At 54.2% G+C, this 25,365-nt stretch overlaps 11 protein-coding genes across 11 annotated transcripts; 6 read left to right on the top strand and 5 right to left on the bottom strand.

The window, feature by feature from the left end:
- Positions 1–79: 79 nt before the first annotated feature.
- On the top strand, positions 80–1,717 carry C7974DRAFT_390845 (uncharacterized protein). The gene is made up of 5 exons (XM_046141508.1): positions 80–180; positions 227–331; positions 383–388; positions 436–1,395; positions 1,447–1,717. The coding sequence occupies exons 1-5, from the start codon at positions 122–124 to the stop codon at positions 1,634–1,636; spliced, it is 1,320 nt and encodes a 439-aa protein (XP_045999307.1). The 5' UTR covers positions 80–121; the 3' UTR covers positions 1,637–1,717.
- On the bottom strand, positions 1,718–2,651 carry C7974DRAFT_390841 (Golgi apparatus membrane protein TVP23). The gene is made up of 3 exons (XM_046141507.1): positions 2,492–2,651; positions 2,087–2,419; positions 1,718–2,031 (listed from the first exon to the last, which is right to left on the bottom strand). The coding sequence occupies exons 1-3, from the start codon at positions 2,586–2,588 to the stop codon at positions 1,877–1,879; spliced, it is 585 nt and encodes a 194-aa protein (XP_045999306.1). The 5' UTR covers positions 2,589–2,651; the 3' UTR covers positions 1,718–1,876.
- A 49-nt stretch (positions 2,652–2,700) lies between these two features.
- C7974DRAFT_356199 (Pyruvate/Phosphoenolpyruvate kinase-like domain-containing protein) lies at positions 2,701–3,854 on the top strand (the record flags this gene model as incomplete). The annotated part of the gene is made up of 2 exons (XM_046139589.1): positions 2,701–2,879; positions 2,929–3,854. The coding sequence occupies exons 1-2, from the start codon at positions 2,843–2,845 to the stop codon at positions 3,852–3,854; spliced, it is 963 nt and encodes a 320-aa protein (XP_045999305.1). The 5' UTR covers positions 2,701–2,842.
- A 26-nt stretch (positions 3,855–3,880) lies between these two features.
- On the bottom strand, positions 3,881–5,390 carry C7974DRAFT_154000 (uncharacterized protein). Its single transcript, XM_046135830.1, has 3 exons — positions 4,580–5,390; positions 4,309–4,528; positions 3,881–4,261 (listed from the first exon to the last, which is right to left on the bottom strand). Exons 1-3 carry the CDS (start codon positions 5,118–5,120, stop codon positions 3,907–3,909), a joined length of 1,116 nt encoding a protein of 371 aa, XP_045999304.1. The 5' UTR covers positions 5,121–5,390; the 3' UTR covers positions 3,881–3,906.
- An 851-nt stretch (positions 5,391–6,241) lies between these two features.
- Positions 6,242–7,513, top strand: C7974DRAFT_154019 (uncharacterized protein). The gene is made up of 2 exons (XM_046135831.1): positions 6,242–6,574; positions 6,625–7,513. Exons 1-2 carry the CDS (start codon positions 6,474–6,476, stop codon positions 7,415–7,417), a joined length of 894 nt encoding a protein of 297 aa, XP_045999303.1. The 5' UTR covers positions 6,242–6,473; the 3' UTR covers positions 7,418–7,513.
- A 1,173-nt stretch (positions 7,514–8,686) lies between these two features.
- On the top strand, positions 8,687–9,940 carry C7974DRAFT_432815 (major facilitator superfamily domain-containing protein; the record flags this gene model as incomplete). The annotated part of the gene is made up of 2 exons (XM_046144874.1): positions 8,687–8,797; positions 8,879–9,940. The coding sequence occupies 2 exons, from the start codon at positions 8,687–8,689 to the stop codon at positions 9,938–9,940; spliced, it is 1,173 nt and encodes a 390-aa protein (XP_045999302.1).
- Positions 9,941–10,361: 421 nt separating this feature from the next.
- Positions 10,362–12,110, bottom strand: C7974DRAFT_411526 (uncharacterized protein; the record flags this gene model as incomplete). Its single annotated transcript, XM_046143568.1, has 1 exon — positions 10,362–12,110. One exon carries the CDS (start codon positions 12,108–12,110, stop codon positions 10,362–10,364), a length of 1,749 nt encoding a protein of 582 aa, XP_045999301.1.
- Positions 12,111–13,206: 1,096 nt separating this feature from the next.
- On the bottom strand, positions 13,207–16,773 carry C7974DRAFT_308516 (splicing factor 3B subunit 1; the record flags this gene model as incomplete). Its single annotated transcript, XM_046138173.1, has 1 exon — positions 13,207–16,773. The coding sequence occupies one exon, from the start codon at positions 16,771–16,773 to the stop codon at positions 13,207–13,209; it is 3,567 nt and encodes a 1,188-aa protein (XP_045999300.1).
- Positions 16,774–18,375: 1,602 nt separating this feature from the next.
- Positions 18,376–20,476, top strand: C7974DRAFT_390828 (uncharacterized protein). The gene is made up of 2 exons (XM_046141506.1): positions 18,376–20,105; positions 20,158–20,476. The coding sequence occupies exons 1-2, from the start codon at positions 18,462–18,464 to the stop codon at positions 20,401–20,403; spliced, it is 1,890 nt and encodes a 629-aa protein (XP_045999299.1). The 5' UTR covers positions 18,376–18,461; the 3' UTR covers positions 20,404–20,476.
- A 514-nt stretch (positions 20,477–20,990) lies between these two features.
- On the bottom strand, positions 20,991–22,020 carry C7974DRAFT_153841 (uncharacterized protein). Its single transcript, XM_046135828.1, has one exon. It carries the CDS (start codon positions 21,814–21,816, stop codon positions 21,121–21,123), a length of 696 nt encoding a protein of 231 aa, XP_045999298.1. The 5' UTR covers positions 21,817–22,020; the 3' UTR covers positions 20,991–21,120.
- A 712-nt stretch (positions 22,021–22,732) lies between these two features.
- On the top strand, positions 22,733–24,336 carry C7974DRAFT_390824 (voltage-gated potassium channel subunit beta-1 channel subunit beta-1). The gene is made up of 4 exons (XM_046141505.1): positions 22,733–22,865; positions 22,921–23,176; positions 23,229–23,533; positions 23,581–24,336. Exons 2-4 carry the CDS (start codon positions 23,060–23,062, stop codon positions 24,176–24,178), a joined length of 1,020 nt encoding a protein of 339 aa, XP_045999297.1. The 5' UTR covers positions 22,733–22,865; positions 22,921–23,059; the 3' UTR covers positions 24,179–24,336.
- Positions 24,337–25,365: the final 1,029 nt, after the last annotated feature.

Genomic DNA, 25,365 nt, shown 5'->3' with positions numbered 1-25,365 from the left:
TTGGCACTAGAAGACGTTAGGCTCTTGGCAATGCGCTAAACTCCATCCAACACCGATGCCTACGTACATCGTGCGTTTGCTCGACTCAGCTTCCTCACTCCTCATCCAAACTTTCCACAAGATGTCGGTCGAAGTTCAAAACCCCCTGTCTGGTACGACAGCCAGTCCTCGCGCACGCTGGTAGGTCTCTCATCTGGAGTGATTTCCGGCGGTTAACACGATATAGGAAGTACTTGGACAAGGTGTTGACGCGAAGTGGGCCATTCACGGATCCTGATATGTTTCAGCCGGGTGAATCGGTCATAGAGCTCTTGAGTACAGCCAAAGTATTGTGCGTGAATGAGAATTTCCAACATGGAGTCCGATAGCTAACGCCATGTAGAGTCATGTGAGTTTACTCCATCCCATCTCATACTGTCTTTAACACACGATTAGTGGAGCCGGTGGTCTCGGATGCGAGATCCTTAAGAACCTCGCACTTTCTGGCTTCAAGGATATCCACGTGATCGATATGGACACCATTGATGTCAGCAACCTGAACCGGCAGTTCCTCTTCCGTCAGGCAGATGTTGGCAGCTTCAAGGCCGAGGTCGCGGCTCGTTTTGTCGAGAAGCGTGTCAAAGGTGTCAAGATCACACCTTACTGTGGCAAGATCCAGGATAAAGACGAAGCGTACTACATGCAATTCGCCATGATAGTATGCGGTCTGGACAGCATCGAGGCTCGTCGGTGGATCAACGCAACTCTTGTTGGCATGGTTGATGAGACAAACCCTGATTCAATGAAGCCGCTTGTAGACGGCGGTACTGAAGGTTTCAAGGGCCAAGCGAGGGTCATCTTCCCGACCATGACGAGTTGTATTGAGTGCCAGCTGGACATGCACGCGCCTCGCGCTGCGGTCCCCCTCTGCACACTCGCCACCATCCCCCGCCAGCCACAACATTGCATCGAGTGGGCACACATCATCGCGTGGGACGAGGAGCGCAAGGACATTACTCTCGACAACGACGACCCAGAGCACATCACCTGGCTGTACCAGAAGGCCCTCAAGCGCGCCCAGGAGTTTAACATTGAAGGCGTCACATACTCAATGACGCAGGGCGTCGTCAAGAACATCATCCCTGCAATTGCCTCGACCAACGCCATTGTTGCTGCAAGCTGCTGCAACGAGGCGTTCAAGATTGCGACAAACACAAACCCGTTCATGGGCTTCCCGGGGACAGACAACTACATGATGTACACGGGTGATGACAGCGTATACACCTACACGTTTGAGCACCAGAAGAAGGACGACTGTCCTGTCTGTGGTGCTGGCAACATTGCACGGCCTCTGCCGGTGAACCCAAATATCACGCTGCAAGAGTTCATTGAGGGGCTAGCAGAGAGGCCTGAAGCGTGAGTCAATCTACATGCCGGACGGAAATGATGAATACTGACATGGTACAGTCAACTCAAGAAGCCCTCGATTCGCACCGGCGAGAAGTCGCTGTACATGCAGATGGCTGGACTTGAGGAGCAGACGCGTCCCAACCTTGAGAAGAAGCTGAGCGAGCTGGTTGAGGACGGCGAGGAGATTCTCATCACCGACAGGTCATTCCCGACGCAGTTCAAGTACAAGGTGGTGTACCAGAAGTAGGCTGCTGGTATCCGATCAGTCAGCAGGTCACAGTCTGATTAGAGCGAGATTGACGGAGCATACGTAGCGCAATGTCTTGCATATGCTCAATACAAGATGCATTCTGACGGCAAATTCATAGGATATCTGTCTATCATGCTGTGTGGGTGTAAACTCAGCGCCGTGACTGTAATTCCAGACTGTAAACTCCATGCGCCATGCCCACTCCCAGTACTCGCTTTATCACCCCATGCCACCCGCTCATCGCCTGAACAGGCCGCCAATAACCCCACTCGCCAGATTGCTCGCCAGCCCAGACCCGTAAAGCGCATTCGACGCAAACCCGCTCGCCTGGCCAAACTTATCGCACCTCGAGAAGGCCAGGGTATTCGTGATGGTGAGGACGAGCGCAATAACTACACAGGTCAGCCTTGTGCCCCCAGACTACCGCGCAGCACGTCACAAACTCACCAACAAGCGTCAGCCAGATGAACTCCAGACTGACCAGCGCGAGCACCGCCAGCAGCACCCACAGCACGGGCTGGGCGTACAGCGCAATCCAGAAGAAGCGGCGGTCTGTCGCGTTCTCGTCACGCGCGCCGGGCTCCGCGCTCTCAAACACCCACCGCCCGTCGCCCGTCGCCGTGTCCACTTCGTTCCACCACCGCAGCCCGACCAGGCGCCGCCCCGCGATGTTCTTGAGGTAGTAGAAGTCCATGGCGAGGAGCAGCATGGTGATGATGAAGATGAGCACGAAGTTGGAGGACAGCAGGCGCAGGCCGAGGATGTAGACGAGCAGGGAGGCTGCGGGGGCCAGGTCGTTAGCTGGGGGACTTTGAGGGCTCAGGTGTGGTGCCTGCGGTGGAGTGGACGTACAAATGCGGAAGAACAGGAAGGTCAGCAGAGTGATGGGGTGGCTGCTGAGTCTCCAGCTCAGCGCGCCGGGCGCGGGGCTCTGCTGGGCCGTCTCCATGGCGGGAAATGCGTGGTCGAGTGCGGGCGTGGCTGTGAGCTGTGATGCGCTTCAGTTAGCCGCGTGGCTTCACCGACGCTCAGGTACGCGCCCTAGCGTCGTCGGCGGTCGGCGGTCGAGCTGAGCTCCGAGCTCCCTTCCCCACAGGCGAGTGTCAGATGCCATATAGCCGGATGTAGCCGCGGTTGCTGCAACACTGCGAGCGCTCAGCGCTGACAAGACTGCACTCGCTGCCAGTGGCAAGCATCTGCACAATGGCCGCCCCAATGATTCGGCGGGCGTGCATGTACGGTAATTGATTCACCCATTTGCGTTCCTCAGCAGCTCTAACACTCAGCAGTCCCCGCGTCGTCGCCCAAGATGCTCTCCAAGGCCCTCGCCATGCACGCCGACAACCTGACCTTCGACCTGGAAGACTCAGTCGCGCCCGCGCTCAAAGAATCCGCGCGCGCAAACCTGCGTCCCATCCTGTCGCAGCCGCGCCCCGCCGGCGTCCGCGAACTCTGCGTCCGCATCAACAGCGTCGACACGGGCCTCGCGCTCGCCGACCTCACCGACGTGCTGCAGGGCCCGCACCTCGACGCCATCATGCTGCCCAAGTGCGAGTCGGCCGCCGACCTGCACTTTGTGACCGACGTGCTGCGCCACGTGCTCCCCGCGCGGCACCCCAGCAGCCCCAGCCCCGACGCACCACAGCCGCCGCTGCGCATCATCGCGCTCATCGAGTCTGCCCGCGCCGTCCAGAACCTGCGCGAGATCTGCGCCGCGTCGCCGTACCTCGATGGCCTGGTCTTCGCCGCCGAGGACTTCGCAAAGGATATGAGTCTCACGCGGACGCCCTCGCTGACCGAGTTCCTGTACGCCCGCAGCGCGATTGCGACGGCGGCGCGCGCGGCGCTGCTGCCCAGCACGATTGATCTCGTGTGCACGAGCTACAAGGGCGAGGTGGGGTTGAAGACGCTGGAGGAGGAGTGTCTGGGCGGCAAGGGGCTGGGGTTCAATGGCAAGCAGTGCATTCACCCGAGTCAGGTGGCCGTGTGTCACAGGGCGTTTAGTCCGGGGGAGGCCGAGGTGGAGTGGGCGGCGCGCGTGGTGATTGGGGACGAGAAGGCGGATCGGGCGGGCCGCGGGGCGTGGACGCTCGAGGGCAAGATGATCGATGTGCCGGTGGTGAAGAAGGCACGGGCTGTGCTGCAGCACGCGGCGGCGTGCGAGATAGACGTCACGGCGGTGCGGGAGAAGTGGAAGCATCAAGAGCCCGAGTAGCATTCAGAGCCCGAGTAGCATTCATATCGTCATTCATGTACATGGCGTCACATTAATACCCTCTGTTGCGGTTCACCTCGTTGACCAGCTTGCCGCCGCTCCGCTGCCGCCGGATGTTGGTGGCCAGCAGCTGGAACGCGCGGTCGACGTACGCATCGCTCGACCCGCTGACGTGCGGTGTGATCAGTACGTTCGGCGCGCTCCACAACGGGTCGTCCTTGGGCAGCGGCTCCGGGTCTGCGACGTCCAGCGCCGCGCCACCAATCTGCTTTGTCTCGAGCGCGTGAATCAGCGCCTTCTGGTCGATGATCGCGCCGCGCGCAATGTTCGCCACAAACGTCCCGCGTGGGTTGCTCTTGTGCAGCACCTCGAACTCGGCCGTCGAGAGCAGGTGCGTCGTGTATTTGCTGCAGGGAGTGAGTGACATCCAATACGCACGCACACGGGTACTCACGTCAGCGGCACGCCCACGACCAGCAGATCAATCTCCTGCTCCAAGAACCGATGCAGCGCCTCCTTCCCCGTCCCGCTGAACCACGCACTGGGCAGCGTGCCCTCCGGATCCCCCGTGCCGGGCACAATATACCCGTCGTCTCTCTTCGACTCGGGCGTGTCGCGCGGCGACGCCGTATACGCGATAACATCCATGCCCATGGCCGTCGCCACGCGCGCAACTACACACCAACATCAGCAGTGCCCTCGCTAGCCACACACCCCGCACTCACCCTGGCGCCCAATACTCCCGTACCCCAGAATCCCCACGCGCTTCCCCACGCGGTCGCTCACCTCCATCCCCGCGCGCTGGTTCCACTCGCGCTGCTTCTGCAGCTCCCACAGCGCCGTGTACTTGTGGCTATGCACCAGATCCATCATCACGACCCACTCGGCGATCTGCGGCCCGTGGACGCCATTCGCGCTGCACAGCGGGATCTTCGAGTCCGTGTAGATGGGGTGCTGGGCGACGTGGTTGGTGCCCGCAGAGAAGAACTGGATGAGGCGCGCGTGCGGGATCGCGGCGGCCGAGGGCGGCAGCCAGAACAGCGTGGCGAGGTAGGATGCCCGCGCCGGCACGTCGTCGGGGATCGGGTCCACGGTGATTTTGCCGTTGGCAAAGTGCGAGTAGAAGTGTGCGACTTCGAGGTCCGGGAACTCGGCTTCGAGCGCGGCGATGCCGGGCGCGCATTGGGCTTGCGGCCACGGGAGGACCGCGAGGAGGAGCTCCTTCGCGGAGGTGGGGGGGTGCGGTCCGCCTCCCATTGTGGGCATTGGGCGATTGAGCTGGTTCGGGGTCGAGTCGGTATGTAAGACGTGGTCTGAGTCGTGAATGTAGGCGCGTTGGAGCTGGAGTGCCGCGGCTGCTGTCCGTCTATGTACTTAGGCGGCGGGAGGGCGGCGGTGGGGTACGTGTGGGGCCTGTCAGTGACGTGCTTCCGTCTGTAGATGTCCGAATGCGCCGGCCGAGACCGGGCGGGCGGGCACTCATCAGTGTGAGGCGCGGTGGGAGGTATTACTCAGCGGCGTGAGATTTGGGGTGAGAGCCATGCCGGGAGGAGACGTTTGACGGCAATACGCCTGTGGAGCCTCTTGCCGGATGAGGCAATTAGCACACAAGACATGGAACACCCACGAGCCTGACATTGCGCCTCGTTAGCATCGATGCATCTGACCATTGACTAGACGAGGTGTCGCTGTGTAACCTTGTACAACCTTCCGGCCGCTTCAAGCCTGGGTTTACCTATCAACGAACCTCACATCAGCAATCTCGAAAGTCGATTCAAGCCTATAGTCTGTCATTGACTGGACATAAAGTCCCAGATACAGTTTCAATCGCATGTTCGCGCCGGTTTGACACTGGACGGTAGTAGCCGTTGTTCTCCGCCAACAGTACCGGCGGTCGCTGTGAAGATAAGTGTGAGGATTGGTCACGTGAGTCTCTCCTGGCTCCCGGTTCCTGGCCAGTGCAAAGTCGGGTCCGCGGTTTGCCGCGTGCTTCCAGGGTAGAATGCCCAGGCAGCCCGGCGTAGTGTAGTACTTGCGATACCGGGGTAGCGGGGAGGTCTCCAGCGACCTTGGTGTCTATCTCGTATCGCGAGCCTCCAAGACATCACCAACTTGCGAACCTCCCTGCATTATCAGACTCAACCAGTGTCTCGATCCGTAATCCCATGAAAAGGATTGACTTGATTGTAGCGCTGTCATAATGTACACTGAGGTATATGAGTGTTGTCACATCTACACAACTGGAGTTAATACAACCCCAGAGCGGGCTTTCGTCGGGCCAACTAGGTCAACGCGGACTCCAATCGGAGCAATTGCGCTACCGTACACTCGGAGCCCAATTACGGCACGTCATTATCTGAGCCCTGGCCGAGAGACGACTCATGCTATCGTTCAGACAATCGCCGGTGGTTCAGGATTGACCTATGAGCAGCGTCGGTGGTCTTCATCTCAGCATCGGCGGGGACCAGGGTACCTCCGGATGCGCAAGGATCTTGAGCATGGTACTGAAGACTTGATGGAGCTTGCCCAAATCAGGATTGCAGAGGTCGGTGATCAGTATAAGTAGGCGGAGCTTCCTGGACTTCGGACGACATCTGGTGTCAGCAGCAATCTCTCGCAATGGTGAACCCTTCAGTGCTCGCTGCAGCTTGCTTGCTCGCCAGCCCTCTCGTCAATGCCTCTGGTGGAAAGAATGAGCATAAACCCGAATATGCACCCAAGTAACACCCTACCTACCCACCTGGAAGTCCACTGAACTGACCCCACACAGCTACTCGACCCCAATTTCATACGGCAACATAACCTCCATCCTCGACCAAATCCAGGCCCGCGGCTACCTCAAAGTCGGCACAACAGGCGACTACAAGCCCTTCTCCTACAAAGTCACAAACCGCACCGCCCTGCCTGCCACGCCCGCCATAAACACCACCTACATCGGCGCCGACATCGACCTCGCGCAAGCCCTCTCCAACTCCCTCGGCCTGGCCAAACCCGTCCAATTCGTCCCCACCATCTGGGCAAACCTCACCTCCGACCTCGCAGCGCACGCCTTCGACGTCGCCATGAGCGGCGTCAGCATCACGCTCGCGCGCGCGCAGAAAGTCTTCTTCTCGACCGCGGTGCAGCGCGTCGGCAAAGCAGCGTGCGTGCGGTGCGCAGACCTGGCGCGGTTCTCGTCGCTCGCGGCCATCGACGCCGCAGGCGTCAGGGTGGCGGTGAACCCGGGTGGCACGAACGAGGCGTTCGACCGGGCGAATCTGAAAACCGCGACGATCGTGGTGGTGCCGGATAACAACGCGGTGTACAAGGCGGTCATGGACGGCGAGGCGGATGCGATGATCAGCGACGTGATTGAGGTTGAGCTGCAGGTGCGGTTGCATCCGGACGTGCTGTGTATTGTGAATCCGGACCAGGCGTTTACGTTTGAGGAGCTGGGGTATATGGTTGCGCGCGATGTGGTGTGGAAGCAGTATCTGGATTTGTTTGTGCATGTGCAGCTGGGGAGCGGGGCGTGGAATGGCACGCTGGAGAAGTGGATGTCTTATAAGTGGCCGTCGGTGTAGATGGGCTCGTAGACGAGAGTGTTTTAGTAGGATCATGGAATCGTTTCTATGCTAAAAAGAGGCAGATCTTGTACAAACAGTGACTTTATCTGCGTGGTGCACTCCTAAACGTGCTGGTCGTTCACAATCACCAGAAGTCTTGAGGCAGTTGCCCATATTTGAATTTCCCTGCGGTCGGATGATCCAGGAACTGTAGTAGCTCTGAGTCGAGGTGGTTAATACTGTGTGTAACGCGGATGTTCGATAATGCCTTGGAGGCTACCAGCGCAGTTGGGCGCGCGTTTGTACGTCCAACCGCAAATCACCGTACCTACAGTGGAATCACGCAAAGTGTAGCAGTAATATTGTTAATGTGGGGCAACGTTCCTAAGGTTGGTGGTTGAGGTCGTGCGCCTCAACGTCAGTTGTGGACCTTGGCCACACCACCAAAAAATTCTGACGGTAACGACAAACTTCCAAAAAATACATACAACAGTGGGGATTCCCCAGTGGTCACCCACCTGAGTACTAATCCACCGGTATGTTGCTTAAATAGGGCTGAGCGAACGGGAAGCCTTGTTTTCAACGTCCTATGGTCGTATGTGAAAGAAGAGGTCGAGACGGCATACTATATTGTCAGTAATGTGAGAATCCCGTGGACCACCAGATCCCACATGTAAGTTCTCTCGCAGTCGTGTGCTGGACGTCTTATCCCCACCTTCGTGCTCACATAGAAGATCAACCACTGCTGGCTGGACAGGCTTCTCAAAGCCAGGTACTAGACGATTCGATGTTCACCAGAAGATACGGTATGGTCAGGTCTTACAGATCAACATGCACACACCAGCGCCGCCCACACTCTTGTGAGACTACCCTAGTTGGCATTGGCATTGCTTGTGCTTGAACTGCACAAGTCAAGCCTTTGCAGGATTCGGGTTGCAGCTAAGCTATGACCATTCGACAACGCAGTAAACACCCACATTCTGATCCTTCGCTGGCGGATTCGTATGACATTGTTTGTAAGCTGCAGTGTTTGTCAGCACCTGTATTGCACACAGTGACGGTCATCTTTCGGAACAGCCTCGTATTAAGATTCGGTATTGTTGCAGAAACATAGGGCAAAATAATAGCCACGCGCAACTACTAGATTCTCTAGAATCACTGCTACAAGTAGGCATTCTCTGCTGAGACAGGTACCTAATTGTCTCTGTTGTTGCTGTCCAGTGTATCTCTTCCAGCAAACAGTCGTTTCTTTGAATTGACCTCGATCCGTTACCCATCGTCTTTACAATGAAAGAAGCACCTAACTGGCCAATCGATGGCGGCAGTCGAGCCTGGCTGTCGACCTTTGGTGCTTGGTGGGCTGTCTTCATCACCTTTGGTTGGGTCAACTCACTTGGTGTGTTCCAGTCCTACTATGAGCAGACTCTCCTGCGGGACTACTCTCCCTCAGCAATCTCTTGGATCGCCTCAGTACAATAGTGCTTGATTTACAGCGCAGGCATCGTCCTCGGTAAACTATTCGACGGTTACGGACCACGCTGGCTCCTCATCATCGGCGGCCTCACACAGGTCTTCGGCCTCATGATGACTTCCATCTCGACAGAATACTACCAAGTGTTCCTCGCGCAGGCCATCTGCAGCGCTGTCGGTGCGAGCGCTGTTGTATACGGTACCTTGGGCGCTCTCGCCACGTGGTGGAAAGTGCGAAGAGCCACTGCCTACGGGATTGCCACCTCGGGCTCTTCTATCGGCGGTGTCATTTTCCCAGTCATGGTCAACCGTCTCATCCCTCGAGTCGGATTCGGTTGGACCATGCGGGCAGTGGCATTCATTATCCTTCTCGGAGTGGCTATATCCGCAGCCACAATTCGCTCAAACCGGGCTCACGCTCCAACTCCTTTTTACCTTCACACATACATAACTCCTCTGAAGGAGAAGAGCTTCGTTCTTCTTTGTATCTCCATGACACTGTTCGGGTTTGGGCTGTTCCTTCCATTCAACTTCATTCCCTCTGCCGCACAGCACCTGGGCATGTCTTTTGAGATGTCCATCTACGCGATAGCCATCTTGAACGCCGTAAGCGTGTTTGGGCGAATCTTGCCTGGGTTTCTTGCAGACACCTTTGGCCGCTTCAACATGATGATGGTCTGCACTTTGATATCAGCCATTCTCACATTGGCGCTCTGGTTTCCTGGACATAACAACGCAGCCACCCTCTCCTTTGCGGCGTTTTTCGGGTTCTTCTCCGGATGTTACGTGTCACTGACTCCTGCATTGGTTGTAGAGGTGTCGCCTCCAGCAGAAATTGGTCACCGTACTGGTATCCTGTACTTCTTCATCTCTGTTGGTGTCCTTACCGGTAGCCCTATTGCAGGTGCACTAGTGGAAGCCAATGATGGCGACTATACCTACCTGAAGATATTCGCTGGTGTAACCATGCTTGCAGGAGCACTTCTAATCGCCCTTCTCCGCTTCTACATCCACCATCAAGAAGCCAGGGGAAAGCCGATAGAGTCCCCCATTGAAGAGACGGAGAAGTAGTACAAATCAAGATGGCTCCAGAAATTTCTCTAGCTTTGACACTACATTGAAGATGCCTAGAGATGCTTCTCGCGGTCTCCCGGTTCAGCCGGCTGCTGTAACAGATGGCTGAGCCTTGTGATGTTAGCTGCACGCTTTTATACATACAAGAATACAGTCAGCCCACAATTGCAACATTGTGCTACATCATTACTCAGGCTATTCAAATTTCGCTTTTCGGAGTGCATGGTGGCAGAAGTTATAGAGTCTCAGCGCTTAATCAGTTGTATGAATTGGGAGCTACATGGACGGGGTTTTCTAAAATTAACGCAAGGATGGTGCTGTCTAAGCTCTAATAGAGGTCCACTTCTTCGGCAATTAGGAAGCTGTCTCTCTCTTCTCATACCTCCAGCAACAAACCACCTACCTAGATCGATAGTAGTTAAGAGTGGTATATGTCCTTGTGATCCTGCTTGATCAGGTCGGCACCCTTCTCAGCGACCATGTAGACGGAGTTTTGAATTCGACAATCAGGGATCACAGGGATGCAGGATGCGTCGATAACACGAAGGTTCTGGATACCGTGAACCCTAAGAGCTGGATCCACAACTCCCTGCTCGATACACTTGGAAAGACGAGCAGTTCCACAAGGGTGAAACGATGTTTGAGAGCGGTCGAGTACGGCGTGCTTCATCAGCTCGTCGTCGTGTAATGGCATCTCCCAGGGATACTCGTTGAGGATGACGTCCTTGAATCCATCCCCATGCTTCAAGATATCGTAGGCGTATCTGATTCCCTCTCTGATAGCAATAATATCAAGGTCATTGTTGAAGTAATTCAGGTTGATGTTCGCTTGTTGCAGAGGATCGGTGCTGTTCAGTGTGACCTCGCCAGGGTCGGACACAGGGCGGACAAGATCTACCATCACCGTGATATGGCTCCCCGTGGGTGGCGTAGGGTAATGCCACTGGAAAGCGCTTCCAAACAAGCAGACAAAGTCGAGCTCGAAATGTGGTTGTCCGTACGGACAGAATGGATCGCGTCCATTGTTGGAAGCCTTCGCGGCGCGGTATTCCGGAGACTTTTCCAGATATTTGTCAATGCGAGGAAAGCCAACCATTTCGAGGAATCCAGATCCCATAGGCCCTCCATGGCCGTTGCCATAAGCCTTCAAAGCTTGATCGTGGCCCACGGTTCCTTTGCGTAGAACGTGGTCGTCCATACCAAACTCGTCCTTTACACGAAGGACAAATGGCACTCCGGGATGATCCAAGAGATTCTGGCCCACCCAAGGCGATTCCACTATGATCGGAATTCCGTGCTTGTCTAGCTCTCTCTTTGGACCGATACCACTCAGCATGAGCAGCTTTGGCGTTTCGAATACACCTTCTGAAACGATGACTTCGCGTGTCGCGAAAAAGCTCAGCTCTTCCCCTGTGGCTGTGATGACAGTCACTCCCTTACAGGTACGGGTCGCTTCTTCAAAGAGGAGCACTTTCGAATGCACTTCTGCCAGGATAGTAATGTTTGGCTTGTCCGCGACAGCCAGGAAACTACCTGAGCGACGGCCCTGGTAGATAGTGTTCACACTTTGAGTGAGACCGAGCATTTCGCCATCGAATATGTTTTCGGTGATTGGCTGGCCAGTAGACTTCCAGGCCTTGGTAAGAAGGTCGCGGAAGGGTTGCATTTCTGGTATAAGCTCAGAGTGAGAGATCGGAATCGGACCACCACCACCGATCTTCTTCATCTCTGGGGAATATGCATTCTCATCATCGTAGTACGTGACAGCCTTTCGAAGGTAGTGAACAAGGGGGTCCCAAGTCCATTCTTTTCCTCCATATTCCTCCCACATGTCGAAGGTCCCCTTGGAACCTGGAGCCCAGGTAAAGTAATTCAATGATGAACTACCTCCAAGGACCTTTCCGCGAGTATTGGGTTTCTCAACACGCTCGTAGTCGTCGCGTTTGACGATGGTTGTTTTAAAGGCCCAGTCGTACTCGCTGTTTCTGAGCTGCATGGCTTCCGCAGGAGTCCGGATCCTCTCGTTATCCTTCGCATCGGCAACGCCAGCCTCTAACACAAGAATGCGGACATTCGGATTCTCAGCAAGACGGCCGGCGACGGTATTACCAGCAGTCCCTCCACCCATGATAATGAAGTCGAAGCGAGCATTGTTTGGAACAGTCATGATGCGAATGATTTGGTTTGATAGGTCAAGGCCAAAGAGCTGAAGGTCTTCAATGGATGCGGTTCGACAGAAGTTGGATCCCTATTTCTTTTTAAGACCTTCGAATTACTGAGCCGAGTGACTGACGACCGTACGCGTACGACAACCGACGTCATGGTGGTGTTAGCAGTACAAACACTTGTCTATCTGGGTGACGAACCCTCTGTCAATTGTTGGACTCTGCTCGCAAGAATACTGCGGATCCTGAAAGACATGGTAACTTGGGCGAGCTTGTGGGACGTTCGTGATGCTTCGTCAGCGGCGCCACCTCATCACCGGTTGACCCCGAGCTTCATAGCACATACACGTCCTTGGGTGCAGTGCTTTTCATTCGTGATCTCTAAGCATTTGATCGCCTGTTCTTCGTATTACACATTCCATCCCAGAGATTCAATCGTCAACGCACAAAGTGAAGGGTATGGCAACGCGCTGCAGACAGCTTCATTTGAACGCTGCGAGCAGATACGCTGCATAGGTACGAACCAAAAGCTCCTTGGAGTCTCTTGGACTCTATTTTGCCTTTTTTTCTGCCTATTCGAACTCCATTGCAAATATCTTGTAGATATGCATAAGTTACACGTTGTGCTTGAAGTCACTTCATCTAGTGGACTCTATCACCAGCATCCGGTGTGAACTGAAGAACCAATAGCACCACCAGCAGAAGTCACCAACGTGACGGCCGAATTTTGCGGTCTGGACGCTCGGCAGATGCATTTTGAGGAGGACATACACGCTTCGCACGCACCAGAAATTGTCAAAGAATTAAGAGCAAAAAGCAGGGGCATGTATGACTGACCGTATAGACAGACTGCACGGACGCACATGGAAAACAGAGACTCACGAATATCTGGGTTTGATCAGCTCGTGATTGGGTTACAGATTGTATTTCATTACCAAACTTGGTGCTCCGCTACCACTCCATAACAAGACCTTTCTTGCGGGTTTTGCCTGTATCGCTTTTATACAAAGTTAACAATGCCCCAAACTCCATTACAGACGCCAAGAGGATATATATAGTGGATGACATTACCAAAACGAAGCCCGAAACGTCTCGCTCCTAGATGAAGATATCCAGTTCGTGCCTCCTTGTCTTCTCCTCCTCAAACGCTGGATACGCAGGCACCATGGCGTCGGCTGACTGTACGTATGCATCGTTGTAGATGCGCCAGTACGGTTGTCGAACCTTGCGCGCAGGGTGGAAAAGACCAGCCCATGCGTAGTTCATGACTAAGGGTGTACCGACGGCATTGCGGACACCCTCAATGGCCTCAACAATGCGATCAATGACGTGAGGACTGGTTTCGAACAGGTTGGGCCACAGAAGATTGAGCAGGTGGATCATGGCATCCTCGCAATCGAGGCCAACACAGCCGAGGGCAACGTGCTTGACAACTGATGCAGCAGTCTGACGATGAACTTGATCTCGGTCGATGAGAGCGTCTTCGAGCAAAGGTGTGATGGCGTATACGTAGTCCTTGGCCATTTCGCCAATGTATTCGAACATGAACGATAGTGACTTGAGAACACCGTTCTGAACGTTGAGCTCTGGCACACGGTACTCGTTCATGAGAGCAGGTAGAACTGTAAAGGGCGCACAGGTTTCGGCGACGATACCAATGGCGACGGCGGTACAGACACGGGATTGACGCTCCTGCACACGAAGGTTGCCCAGAAGTGTAGCTAGCACATCCTGAGGACCGATGGCTTTAGCGATGTAACCAAACGTGTTATTGGCAGCACGTCTGATGCCCTTCTTGTGTGCCTTCAGCATGTCGAGCAACTCGAAACAGATTCGCATCCATTCACGCGGGTTGACATAATTGGCACCACGATCAGCGATACGTCCTACGAGATCGATGGTGTTTTCCTGCACCTTTTCGTGTCGATTACGAAGGATTGGTGTGAGTCGGGGCAGAAGATCCTTGATGGGCGGTTGCATGGCGTGAAGGCCGACGACAGTGACGATCGCTCGGAGAGCGCCCAAGATCGAACCCAGCACTTCTGGATATTCTTCGCCAAGGTACTCGTACAATGCCTGAGCAAGCTTGATTAGCTGTGGATCTTCGTCGCACTTCTGCATAACGAATGTGATTCGTGAGATCAGGTCCGCCGCTTGTTGTCGCACAGTAGCAGACTTGTTGTTCAGGCGGGCAAGAACTGTAGCAACGATCTGTGGGAGGTAAGTTTTTGTACGCTCGCCTAATGCGTTGACAACAGTAGCGAAACCATCAATGACAATAGGGTCCTCGATAGTCTGGTCTTGAAATGCGACGAGGACACCGTCAATGAGTTGTTCCTCCAAGCGCTGGTCAACGTCGTGGGCGCCGAGAGTGCTGATGACCTTGTCAATAGTTTCGACGGTCATCTTGCGGTAGGCTTCGTTCTCGTCCTTCATGTTGTTAACAATGCGGCCAACGATCTCGGCGACGCCGGCCTTCTGAGCAAGGTCGACGGTGGTGTCTACAACTTGACGATAATTTCGCTTGTCGAGAGCCATGCGTCGTACCCAGAAGTGCTTGAAGAACTCTGGCAGCACATTGTCTTTCAAATACACAGGCGTGACACCTGCTGTGCTCGAACACTGGGAGACCACCTTCAGCACGACTTTCTTCATTTCCTCATCTGGTGACTGGAACTCGCGAATGACAATCTCCATGATCTGACTGGTGTAGTAGTTGGAGTACTCTTCGTCCATGAGAGGGATGACGTAGCCTACAGCCTTCAGGAAAGAAGCGAGGGCCTTGCCACGTTGTCGGCGTGCTCCTGTCCAAAGGGGGTTGAGAATTTCATCGAATGACTCGATACCATATGGACTGGCGGCTTCGGCGAGGGCGGCAAGGGCGAGAGCTGTGACCATACGGACCTTTGGCTGCTCATCGTTGAGATTCTCTCCGATGCATTCGACAAGACCCTTTAGGTGAGGTAGAATAGCGCAACCCATTAGGATAGGAATCTGCTGCACGATCTTCACACCAGTGTGACGAGCGTGCCATGACTTCTTGGACCTACACACAGCGCGGAGGAAAGGAAGAAGAGCTGGTATACCGAGAGCAGATGCAACGACAGCAAAAGCTCGAGCTGTAGTGTTGCGTACGTACTCATCCTGATGATCCAGATCTGGGCGCATAGTACTGATCATATGGGCGAGGCCAGCTGCCTTTGCGAGGTTGGAGATGATTTCACGGCCCTCCACTCGTGCGTAGTAGTCTTGGTCGATGAGAAGCGGTTCAATGACAACAAGGATCTTGTGCACGTAGGGTCGTACAAGGTCATCGAGCTTGTACAAAACTCGGTCGATGACCTTAACCAGCAAATGCCGCTCTTGGTCCTCGAGCGTGCGCTCCATTAACAAGGGCAATATCTGGTTGAAGAGCGCCCCTGCACCAAATTGACGGGCATTGTCTGTAAGCTGTCGCAGAGCGGTCTTTCTCATCGGAGGTGTACCGTTCTTCACCTTCAAAAGCAGTCGCATGATTTTGCGCTCCTTCAATTCCTCCACGGTCATCTCATTCTCGTCCGCCCCATCGGTGAGCTTACCAAAGTACTTCATGTCCTCGTTCTTGAAAAACTGTAGATCTCCAACACCGGGTATCTCAGTTGGTAGCTGCTTGCCCATAGCTGCCAGACTGTTGTCTACTTCTGGAATCAAGAAGCCTTGGTATCCTGTGGGTAGTTGTGGTACACCCACTGGTCGGCGTACCGGCTCGTGGCCTGGTGGTGGCTCAAGCACCTTGTAGCCCTCGGCTTCGCCAGGCAACATCATGTCAAGCATCTCATCGGATAGCGGGGCGTTGCGGTTGGAGATGTCTGTGCCGAAGGCGTATGCGGGCGCCGCAGGGCGCGCACCGTTCGCACCTGTGGCCGGTGCTGGGGTTGCGCCGCTCGAGGGTGCGACTGCTGTGGTGTCCCATCGTGATCGTACTGGTGCCTTCTGCTCCTCAGACCCTGTCTCCCATCTCGACTTCTTCACCTCTGGCTCTTTTTCCGTCTCCGTCTTCACGACTGGAGCTTCATCTTTGCCACCCTCGTCCCATCTTCTTCTCTTGCGCTTCTTCTCCATAGGTGGAGTCTTATCGCCGTTGACTGGTGCCGGTGCATCATCCTTAAGCGTAGGCTTGTGGTCCAACACTTCGTTGCTACCATTCTTCTCTTTGTCCTCGATAGCCCTCCTTACGCGCTCCTCCTCACGCTCTAGCTGTCGCTCCGCCATAACCTCCTTGTACGTGGCGCCCTCGCCTTGTCCATCTTTCGCGAATGCATCGGCACGTTCTGGTGACAGTCTACGATCGAATCTTCTTTTTTGATAATCGGTTTCGCGCGAAGCGATCTGCGCCTGCTTCTCACGGCTATCGAGGATGTCTGCTTCCGCAGTATCGCCGTGCGCGAACTCGTTTAGCATGTCCTTCGACGCTGTGTATTGCCCAACAAGAGATCTTCCATTGAGTCCGACATCTTCCATATCATCGTCTCCATCCGCAGCGGCGATAGACAGGTTGTAGCCTGACATGTCGCTTTGGCCATACAACTCTGTGTCCTGTGCTTCACTCAGGGACTGTTTGCCGGATGAGCCCCCATCGGAGGGACCGATGGCCCTAGAACTCTTTCCTGCGCGCGGACCGGGCATTGTGTTGCGCGTTCCTAGACGATGTGGGGTAGGTTGGTGGGAAAGTGGTCGTTCGTAGGTCGCGGACTTTTCCTCAGAGCTTCGCAGAGCTTCTTGGCGCGGAAGGCGCGCTAGCGCCAGGCGCGACATCTGTGTCCATGATCACGTGCTACACTCACCTGCAATCACGATCACGATGAACCATCAAAGGTCTGCTGCGATGAGAGTAAAGGTGAACCCATAAAACCCTGACAAAAGTGTAGCTTCGCAAGCCACCCTTCTCGTCACCCAGATGTTTCTCGTCAACCAAATGTTCAGACAGATGCCTAGACATATGTCATTGATGACACAGACACTGCGGTTCACCGATCCCCGACAGCTTTCTAGTGTTCTTAGCAGGGTTCGGTGTGGTTGCAGACATAGCCAAAGTGCGCACACCGTACAACCCGATAGGCCTCGACTTTCAAGCACTCAGCATGCCTCAATACGATGCACAAGTGAGAAACTCCATCATCATCCTTCCACAATTCAACTAGTGGCAAACGCTCCCTGCCGTCGCTTCCGCTCGTTGCCATGAGATGCATCCAGCAGCATATAATGACAGCTTCCGCGTATTGTGAGAGGCTTGCCATTCACCAGCCACCAAACCTTCACCCTATCTCTAGGGCATTCCTTATCGTCTCGGAGACCCAACCCCGGACACCAAGCAATGCAGGCCAACAATGCACGACGCGCAACCAGGACGACAGTGCAACGTTGAAATGCAGTGAGCGATTCACGTCTTGCAAAAGGCTGTGTCGTGCTTGGGGTGACCGTCGGCGACGACTGGAGGCACTATAGCTCAAATTTATCGTGACTTAAATTTGGATCGCCGGTACGGACTCGTAACCTTATTTGCGCGTAAATTCCACTCTCGTGACAATGACCAACCCTCGAAATACTCGGTGCTGCAAGCGTCGCGGCGCTCACGTATTCCTGGCGCTATTTTTGGATCGTTCGCCTGCGGGCCGGGCGTAGATGACAACACAACCTTGAAATCCTCCGTCCGACAGCGAATGAACAGACCATCCTGCCGTGTAAGGTGGGCTAACGTTGTTTGCACGGTCTGCATCTTTGAAACGGTTCTGTCAAGTCCTGTGTAGCCGCAATAACGCGGTGGGCTGGACGTGCGACCCCAGCCCTCGTGTTAGGTTGCCTTAGGGTGGCATCACGAATGCAGATAATCACAATACAGTCCCACGCCGTCGACATGCAGTAGCTCTTGATCGCCGCCCTATCGTTTTGCTCGTGCCTACATTCGTTTTTGCCTTCCATTCACTCACTTTTTGCAACCTTTCTATCGCTGGTTGGCAAATTCAATAGCGGTGATCCACAACGGCCATGCCCATATTAGCGCCCGACCTATCGCAGCACCCTGCTCTGCGACACCCTCGGCCAGTTACCAGAGACACTGCGAAAGCGCAGCGTATGCTGGGCCTAATTGCAGATTCGGAAGAAGCAAGATTGCACCGCGAGAAATCGATCACTACAAGATGGCTAGAGAAGCCGCTCTATGCGCATCTGGATGTTTCAGATGTGGAGTCTGAGAAAGAGACCGATGACGACTCCCCTCGAACCCTCGAGGCACCCAAGACCCACACACGCCAGTAAGTTACTTTCTACCACTCCCTAATCCCTACCTTCTCCGCTTTTCACTCGACACTCTCGACATGGAATGGAGGCATTCAGCTTTCGATTTCGAGCAGCCGTCAAGGCTCTCGATGTTCGAGGACTTCAGGCCGTCCGTCATGCCTCAGACAAGTGCTAATCCTGCCTCCGTCAATAGAGACAGTCACGTCACCAAAGAGTACGACATCTCACCTGAGGTACCACAGAAGCGATGGAACAAGCCAGATCGACCGTCTCCAGCGTCTTTCGACTCGGTGGAGGCCGTACAAAAGCTCGCGGAACCTAAGGTCAGCAAGCTTGAGAAATCTTTCGACATCAAGCGAACAGAGACGATAGACTGGATGCCGCCGTCCTACAACCACGAGGAGATACAGTCGATAGCCTCATACTCGTCATCCCCAGAATGGGCTGCTCTGTCAAATACCCTGAAACAAAACGCTCGTCAGCAACGACCTGTGTCACTACGTCTCGACAATCCCAACCTCCTCGCAAAGCCTACATTGACCTCAGCCCCTATCTTTCCGTCCATTGACAAGAGCGAGCCAGACCTCCGTCTCATCCATCCCCATACATGGGTCGCCCCGGCACACGCAGCGCAAACGATAACGCAGCCGCAGCGTTCCGAGTCATACGATTCTGGGCGAGAGAGCTTTGAGTCAATGGAGAAGCCATGGCTGGATGGCAGGCCGCGGCCCTTGTCATTCGCAACATATCATGCACGCAATCGATCAAAGACGAAGATAGCATCGTCGAGAAGCTCTCGGTTGAACTCATACCCGAACTTCTCGCGCAAGATGTCTGGTGAGAACCCGGGTATCGTAGTTGACGAGCACATCGAGCAGGACACAAAGATTGTTTCACAAGAGACAAGACATGAGCCTGATACTTATGCAGAGTCGTCAGTGCCTTTCTCTGCGCCGCCCTTTGCACGCAAGAATACATTCGAGCGCATTGGAGGTAGGATGCTGAGTGAAGAAGAGAAGGAGGTTGAAAAAGAAAAGGCAGCCAAAGCCGCGAGAACAAACAAAGCAAAACATCGATGGTCCACGATACCAAACATACTCAAGTTTTCAAAGCCTGTGAAGCGTCGTGCTTCCAATGCCAACGAACTTGACAGGGCTGCTGTCGTTGAGGACTTTGTGCGTGTAAGCCAGAATGCACCTCAACTGACCAACCAGACTCCCATCATCACCCACCGCTACTCTTCATACAATGAGTCTCATAGAGACGTCGAGTCTACACCATCACCACATCCTCAATCGCAGCTCAAGCCCCTCGATCTCCTGCCGACGCCTCAGCATTCCCCACTAGCCATGACGTTCGACAAGTCAACAGGCAGCTCTGCCGTCTTGCCACCTCCATTCGCTCCCTGGGCTAGCACAGCTGATTCGAACGCCGCGCCGCCCAGCCCACCGGCCTCAGTCTCCAACCCTCTCAACAATCCTCAACGACGGAAGAGCAGCAACCCACTGCTGTCTCCGGGTCATGGTTACTCCTCGCCTCTCAGTCCAGGCTCGCCGCGCGAGACGTTTGAGAGTCGACCCACATCGCTGCATTCCCACCGCAGCAGCACATTCTCTTCGCACATGGCCTCAAGCCTAACATCACCAACAAGCGGTTCAAGCGCTGCACACTCACGCTTGAGTTTCATCTCGCCCACGAATATGTCACCCCCCTCAGCCTGCGTTTGCAAGCACATCGTCCTCCACACCACGGCGTGGCACACCAATGCTTGAGCGGGCATGTCTCCTCTGCAAGACATCGAGACCTGTCGATGACTTCAGTACACGACGCATCACGGCGAACTGCTGGCACGAGACCTCGACATGCACGTCCTGTATGCAGGCATGGGTTGAGAACAGCATTGACAGACGAGAGAGATGTGTCTGTCCAGAATGTAGCGAGCACATGGGGTATGAAGACATCGGCGCCTTTGCTGTCGATGCACTGGGCGGACGCGCAGATGGAAGGCATTGGATATAAAATTTGGAAAAGAATTAGTATTGTTAATCATAATGAGATCGTATCGTATGTTCTTCAAGCCAGAACGAGTTCATCAGCTTCTTCTTCTTCTTCTTCTTCTTCTTCTTCGTCGTCGTCATAACCTCGTGCGTGATGTCTTCTGCACATGCTGTCACGATCATGTTGTATCTTTGTTGTTCGTCATTCGTAGAGTCCAGTTCGAATAGGACAATGCAGTGAATCCACGCGAAACAGCGATCAGAATACTCCTTGTTTCTCGGAATATATTAGATAATGGTGTCGAGCGCTACTGCACGAAGGCCTCGAACACCAAGGGGGAGAAGGCTCGCGCTATTGTGGCTACGAAGCGATTAAACAGGCCTGGAATATAGACCCTCGAGCGTTCCAGTCATTGGACATGTGTTCTGTCTCCAGGTTCAATGTCGAATTACGCGTCTGTTGTAGCGTTCAGATATGAAGCGTACGTGAGTGCGTTTGTTTGACGGTCTGCATCGGGTAGGCATTATGCAACAGAAGTCGAGCCTACTTTGCACATCATCAAATGCACATGACGAAGCAAGACAGGAGATAGCTATAGAGTAATAAAAGTTTGAATTTGAATTCGTTGTTTGTGCAAGTGGTATAAGATATAAGGATACTCCCAGCTCCATCGCTCCCAAGAAAGAACACTCATCATCATAAAAGTTCAGTTTGCCCATAGGCTCATTCAGCTAAGACTCAACCAAGAATGATAGCCTTGGCGGCAACCCATGGTGTGTCGCGTGTCTCGTCCAAGGTAGTACCGACACACACTGTCAAGAAGTTGTGCCAGCCGTCAATGGTCTCAGCGGCCACACCAGTCTTGACAGCTTCAGTGCACTGAGTGCTATAGAACCAGGCCGCGCTACCGAAGCTCGTCGCATCATCGCTGTTGACAAGCGCCAGGACAGCGTTCAGTCCAGCGTCACCTCCTGCAGCGCTTGCCGTAGCGACAGCATCTGCGCCGGCTACAGCAGTGGCGTATTTGGCAACGAAAGGAGGCATAGCCATCATGCGGGTTCCCTGTCCGGGACGACCAGGGAAGTGGTTCTTGCTGTACTTGAAGTTGCCGGATTCAAACAAGGTGTAAGCGATGAGCGCTGCCTTCTCGCCCGCAGTTTTAATACCATACGTGTCGAAGGACTTGTTGAGGGCAGTAGCCGCGGTGGCAGCATCTACACATTCCTCGGGAAAATCTGCGCCAGAGCAGGATGCGGTCGCGGGCGCGATCTTGATGAGCTGATCGGCGGTTACAGAACCGACAGGATTGCTGGTGTTGGTATCAGGAGAGGTGGATGTATTGTCGTTTTGGCTGTTAGGGCATTCGGGAATGGGTACGGCGAGGGCACCAAGTGCGAGGGCACCGGCCAAGATAATGGAAGCCTTGCAGAGCATTTTGGTAGGGCTGGAGACTTGGAGATAGAGTTGGACCGTTTTTGATATGATGTAGAATCTGTGAAGCGGAAGGCACGAGCGACGGCTGCTTTTGAATGAATGACTGAGAATGAAAGTATGAATTCCTCGACCAGCGAAGGAGTGAGAGCAAGGTGGCTGAGTGAGTGCGTGAAGGGCCGTGGAAGGAGGCAAGGCAGCTATTTAATCACAGCTGACCATGTTTGTTCTACGGAGTAAGCATTTTGTGCTCAGGGGTGCATTGAGCTGAACGTCAACGGCCTACCAGTCCTTGCGGTGCGGTGATTGTGAATGGTCAAGTGCTGACCCGTCCTGGGGCTGTGATTCGCTAGGTTTTCCGCGCCTGTCATCCCTTCCTGCGACACCTGTGTTTCGAAACAGGCCCCAGTACTAAGCTTTTGCCAACCGCGTCCGTCTAACTCCAACCAGTTCTTGCTAGGTGCACCAGCTTCGTATTTTCCACGGGCTTTGCGCATGTGTGGCTGTTTGTGCTAAGTCACACCCGCAGCATACATAAGTAAGCTGCAGCGGTAACACGCTCGCGTCAGGCTGATCCTGCACAGTGGACCTGGGATGATGTATCGTCAGCCGCGCTCACTGCAGTCATGGAGATCTTAAACGCGTATTATCTGAGTCTCTCCGACGAGCGTTCTGGCGGGCTTGAAGGATTCTACACGGCAGAGAGAATCGTCTGCAATTCGCTCGCTTCACATATTTGTAATGGACAGCATCAGCAAGCGACACCAATAATTAAATGCTGCACTCCCAATGCTATATCGCCAGCCGCGCTCATTGCAGTCATGACGAGATCTTAAATGTACTTTAGTAGAGCGATGGGAGCACCTTCCGCTTTCGAACTCGACCGAAAATGGCGGGGCTATCATCGCAGTGGGGGCCTCAGAAAGAACGGGGGATAAGCGACCCCCAAGCCGACCAACTTCATGAAGAATTTGTCGCTGGTATAATACCAAAAGCTGGGATCTATTTAAGTTACCTATATTGTAGGCACAAAAGCAGTCTGTGTAGTTTTTGTGCGTTGCCCCAATATTGTTGCCGCGTAGTAGAGTATCCGCCTCACATGCCTAGTCCGCCGTTTATCATGCAACGTAAGAGGGGCATGACAAACGTCATATTTCTTAACTCCGGTGCGGTACTTCTAGAGCAGCTGAGCTTTCTCCATTGACATCTCTCCAACACCTTTCACCAATACCTCACAACCATCACAATGCCTGCCGTCGAATCGAAGTTTGATCCCAAGGATATGGAGTTCCGACGCCTGGGACCTGCCGGTCTCAAGGTGTCTGTATTTTCATTAGGGGGGTGGTTAACGTACGGAGGAACAGTAAGAGTTGATTGAGATTGAGGTGAAGTAACGAAGCTAACACCCCTCGTAGCAAAAGGGAAACATCGTGAAGGAGATCATGGAGGCTGCTTGGAACAATGGCATCAACTTCTTCGATACCGCTGAAGTCTACTCGGCCGGACAATGCGAGATCGAAATGGGAAATGCTTTTGCTGAACTCGCGTGGCCGCGCGACGAGTACGTTTTGTCTACCAAGGTTTTCTTTGGAACATCGAGGAAAGAGCCCAACACCCGCGGCTTGAGCAAGAAGCACATCATCGAGGGCCTGAAGAGCTCTTTGAAGCGTCTGCAGCACGACTACGTCGATGTTGTCTTCGCCCACCGCCACGACCCTGAGTAAGTCAATGCGTTCTCGGAATCTTACCAGCACTTACACATGCCAGTGTACCTATGAAGGAGATCGTCGAGGCCTTCACGCAGGCGATCCACATGAACCTTGCCTACTACTGGGGTACCTCCGAGTGGTCTGCAGCTCAGATCCAAGAAGCCACAGAGATCGCAGAGAAATACCACCTCATTGCCCCCATTGTGGAGCAGCCTCAGTACAATGCCTTCCACCGCGAACGATTCGAGAAGGAGTACGCTCCCCTATACGAGAAGTTCCAATACGGCACTACGATCTGGAGCCCGCTTGCATCTGGTCTCCTTACAGGCAAATACAACGAGGGCATTCCAGAAGACTCTCGCTTCGCAAACAACAAGGATTTCTTTAAGAACACCCTCGATGGGCTCAAGAGCGATGAAGGAAAGGCGAAGATCGAGAAGGTCAGGAAGTTGACGAAGGTTGCCGAAAAGCTCGACGCTTCGGTCGCCCAGCTCGCGCTTGCCTGGGCCGCGAAGAACCCCAACGTTTCGACCGTGATTCTGGGTGCCAGTAAGGTGCAGCAGGTTCATGACAACTGTGCTGCTCTCAAGCTACTTCCTAAGTTGACACCAGAAATTATGGAGGAGATCGAGGGTATCCTTGGAAACAAGCCGTGACTGTCTTCAAAGCTTTGAGCAGGTTGGCGTAAAGGACCATTTGACAAAGGGGGGCATGCATGGCTCGAGAGTAGGGGAAGGTAACTCGACAAGGTGATCAAAGACAATTGGCCAATAACAAACAAGCAATCCCATCATACATGCGACCACAGCGTCAATTTCATCGGCCGCCTACGTGATAAACAGCCGAGTCTAGATATTCGTGTACCTTTGGGTCCCTTTCTAAGGATGCAAAATGTCCTAGTCGGCTACTCTGCTCACACACACCCAGAGCCTGGGTGGTTTGGGAGTCATGCGTGGATTGAAGCTCAGCCCAACCAATCAGAGCTTCTGTGCAGGAGATCGGGCCAATACTCCTAGTGGCAAGCGATATGCCCTAGCGAATTTCCTGCCCATCCGCGTTGTACCCGCCATTCCTCAGAAAAGGCCGTGGATGGACGGATCGTGCTTCCTGCCCCGTGCACGTGATGAACAGTGATGTGAGCGGAACATCCGAGCCCGATGAACTTCGGGGGCTGGGCAGCGTCATCTTTGCGAGTGGTCGCGGGCGAGATCTTCCTGGCGCACATGGCTTGTTCCGGATGCAGCAAGGCCAGACCGGTCGTCACGGACGCATCAGCCATCAGCATCAAAAGAACAAATCGTGTCTTGCATGCCCTCGGCGCAACTATTATTCTCCCTAACCCTCAACTGTCGCTGTTGTCAAACTCCTTGCTTCCTGTCGTGTGTTGCGCTTAGCACGAGACGGTCGCCGATCAAGTCAGTAACCCCTCTGGAGTCTGGACCAGCAGAGCCACAAATCTACTCGTCAACACCACCGGAGGCCACACTGCTACTTTCGGATCAAGTCGATCCAGTGCCCGCCGGCTCGTTCCGTGCATACTCAGGCTCGACACTCAATTCCAAATATCCAGTCGGGGGGCTGTGCTCCTTTCGCCGATGAACTCGTTCGCGCAACGCATTGAGCCCGTTCGACCGCGTTAAGGACTCCTCCGTAAGTGTAAGAGCGTCTTCCGAGGCTTCTCTCTGGCTGCAACCCGCTCGCTCTTTTGGTTTCCACTGCCTTATTAGATCCCCCACTTGCGACGCTGGCAGCACCATCATTCGGCTCGATAAAACCTCAGCCACCACGCAACTGTGCCACTGCACTTCTTTTCACGTCTCTCGGAACACATTTCCTGTACAAT

The sequence above is a fragment of the Boeremia exigua genome, assembly GCF_020726555.1.
Source record: "Boeremia exigua strain MPI-SDFR-AT-0100 chromosome Unknown C7974scaffold_4, whole genome shotgun sequence".
NCBI classification, from domain to species: Eukaryota; Fungi; Ascomycota; class Dothideomycetes; order Pleosporales; family Didymellaceae; genus Boeremia; species Boeremia exigua.
Note: the sequence above shows the minus strand (reverse complement) of the source record. Positions and strands in the feature narration are given on the sequence as shown.

Excerpts from the sequence above, each read along its gene's own strand:
- C7974DRAFT_390845 (XM_046141508.1), top strand. The coding sequence starts at position 122 with ATGTCGGTCGAAGTTCAAAACCCCCTGTCTGGTACGACAGCCAGTCCT. Across the intron at positions 181-226 it reads GCCAGTCCTCGCGCACGCTG|GAAGTACTTGGACAAGGTGT; the intron begins GTAGGTCTCTCA and ends AACACGATATAG. Across the intron at positions 1,396-1,446 it reads CTAGCAGAGAGGCCTGAAGC|TCAACTCAAGAAGCCCTCGA; the intron begins GTGAGTCAATCT and ends GACATGGTACAG.
- C7974DRAFT_390824 (XM_046141505.1), top strand. The coding sequence starts at position 23,060 with ATGCCTGCCGTCGAATCGAAGTTTGATCCCAAGGATATGGAGTTCCGA. Across the intron at positions 23,177-23,228 it reads GGTTAACGTACGGAGGAACA|CAAAAGGGAAACATCGTGAA; the intron begins GTAAGAGTTGAT and ends CACCCCTCGTAG. Across the intron at positions 23,534-23,580 it reads GCCCACCGCCACGACCCTGA|TGTACCTATGAAGGAGATCG; the intron begins GTAAGTCAATGC and ends TACACATGCCAG.
- C7974DRAFT_154019 (XM_046135831.1), top strand. The coding sequence starts at position 6,474 with ATGGTGAACCCTTCAGTGCTCGCTGCAGCTTGCTTGCTCGCCAGCCCT. Across the intron at positions 6,575-6,624 it reads AAACCCGAATATGCACCCAA|CTACTCGACCCCAATTTCAT; the intron begins GTAACACCCTAC and ends GACCCCACACAG.
- C7974DRAFT_153841 (XM_046135828.1), bottom strand. The coding sequence starts at position 21,816 with ATGCTCTGCAAGGCTTCCATTATCTTGGCCGGTGCCCTCGCACTTGGT.
- C7974DRAFT_154000 (XM_046135830.1), bottom strand. The coding sequence starts at position 5,120 with ATGCCCACAATGGGAGGCGGACCGCACCCCCCCACCTCCGCGAAGGAG. Across the intron at positions 4,529-4,579 it reads CGGGAGTATTGGGCGCCAGG|TTGCGCGCGTGGCGACGGCC; the intron begins GTGAGTGCGGGG and ends GTTGGTGTGTAG. Across the intron at positions 4,262-4,308 it reads GTCGTGGGCGTGCCGCTGAC|CAAATACACGACGCACCTGC; the intron begins GTGAGTACCCGT and ends CACTCCCTGCAG.
- C7974DRAFT_390841 (XM_046141507.1), bottom strand. The coding sequence starts at position 2,588 with ATGGAGACGGCCCAGCAGAGCCCCGCGCCCGGCGCGCTGAGCTGGAGA. Across the intron at positions 2,420-2,491 it reads CTTCCTGTTCTTCCGCATTT|CCTCCCTGCTCGTCTACATC; the intron begins GTACGTCCACTC and ends TGGCCCCCGCAG. Across the intron at positions 2,032-2,086 it reads CATCTGGCTGACGCTTGTTG|TTATTGCGCTCGTCCTCACC; the intron begins GTGAGTTTGTGA and ends TGACCTGTGTAG.
- C7974DRAFT_390828 (XM_046141506.1), top strand. The coding sequence starts at position 18,462 with ATGGAATGGAGGCATTCAGCTTTCGATTTCGAGCAGCCGTCAAGGCTC. Across the intron at positions 20,106-20,157 it reads TGTCACCCCCCTCAGCCTGC|CGGGCATGTCTCCTCTGCAA; the intron begins GTTTGCAAGCAC and ends CCAATGCTTGAG.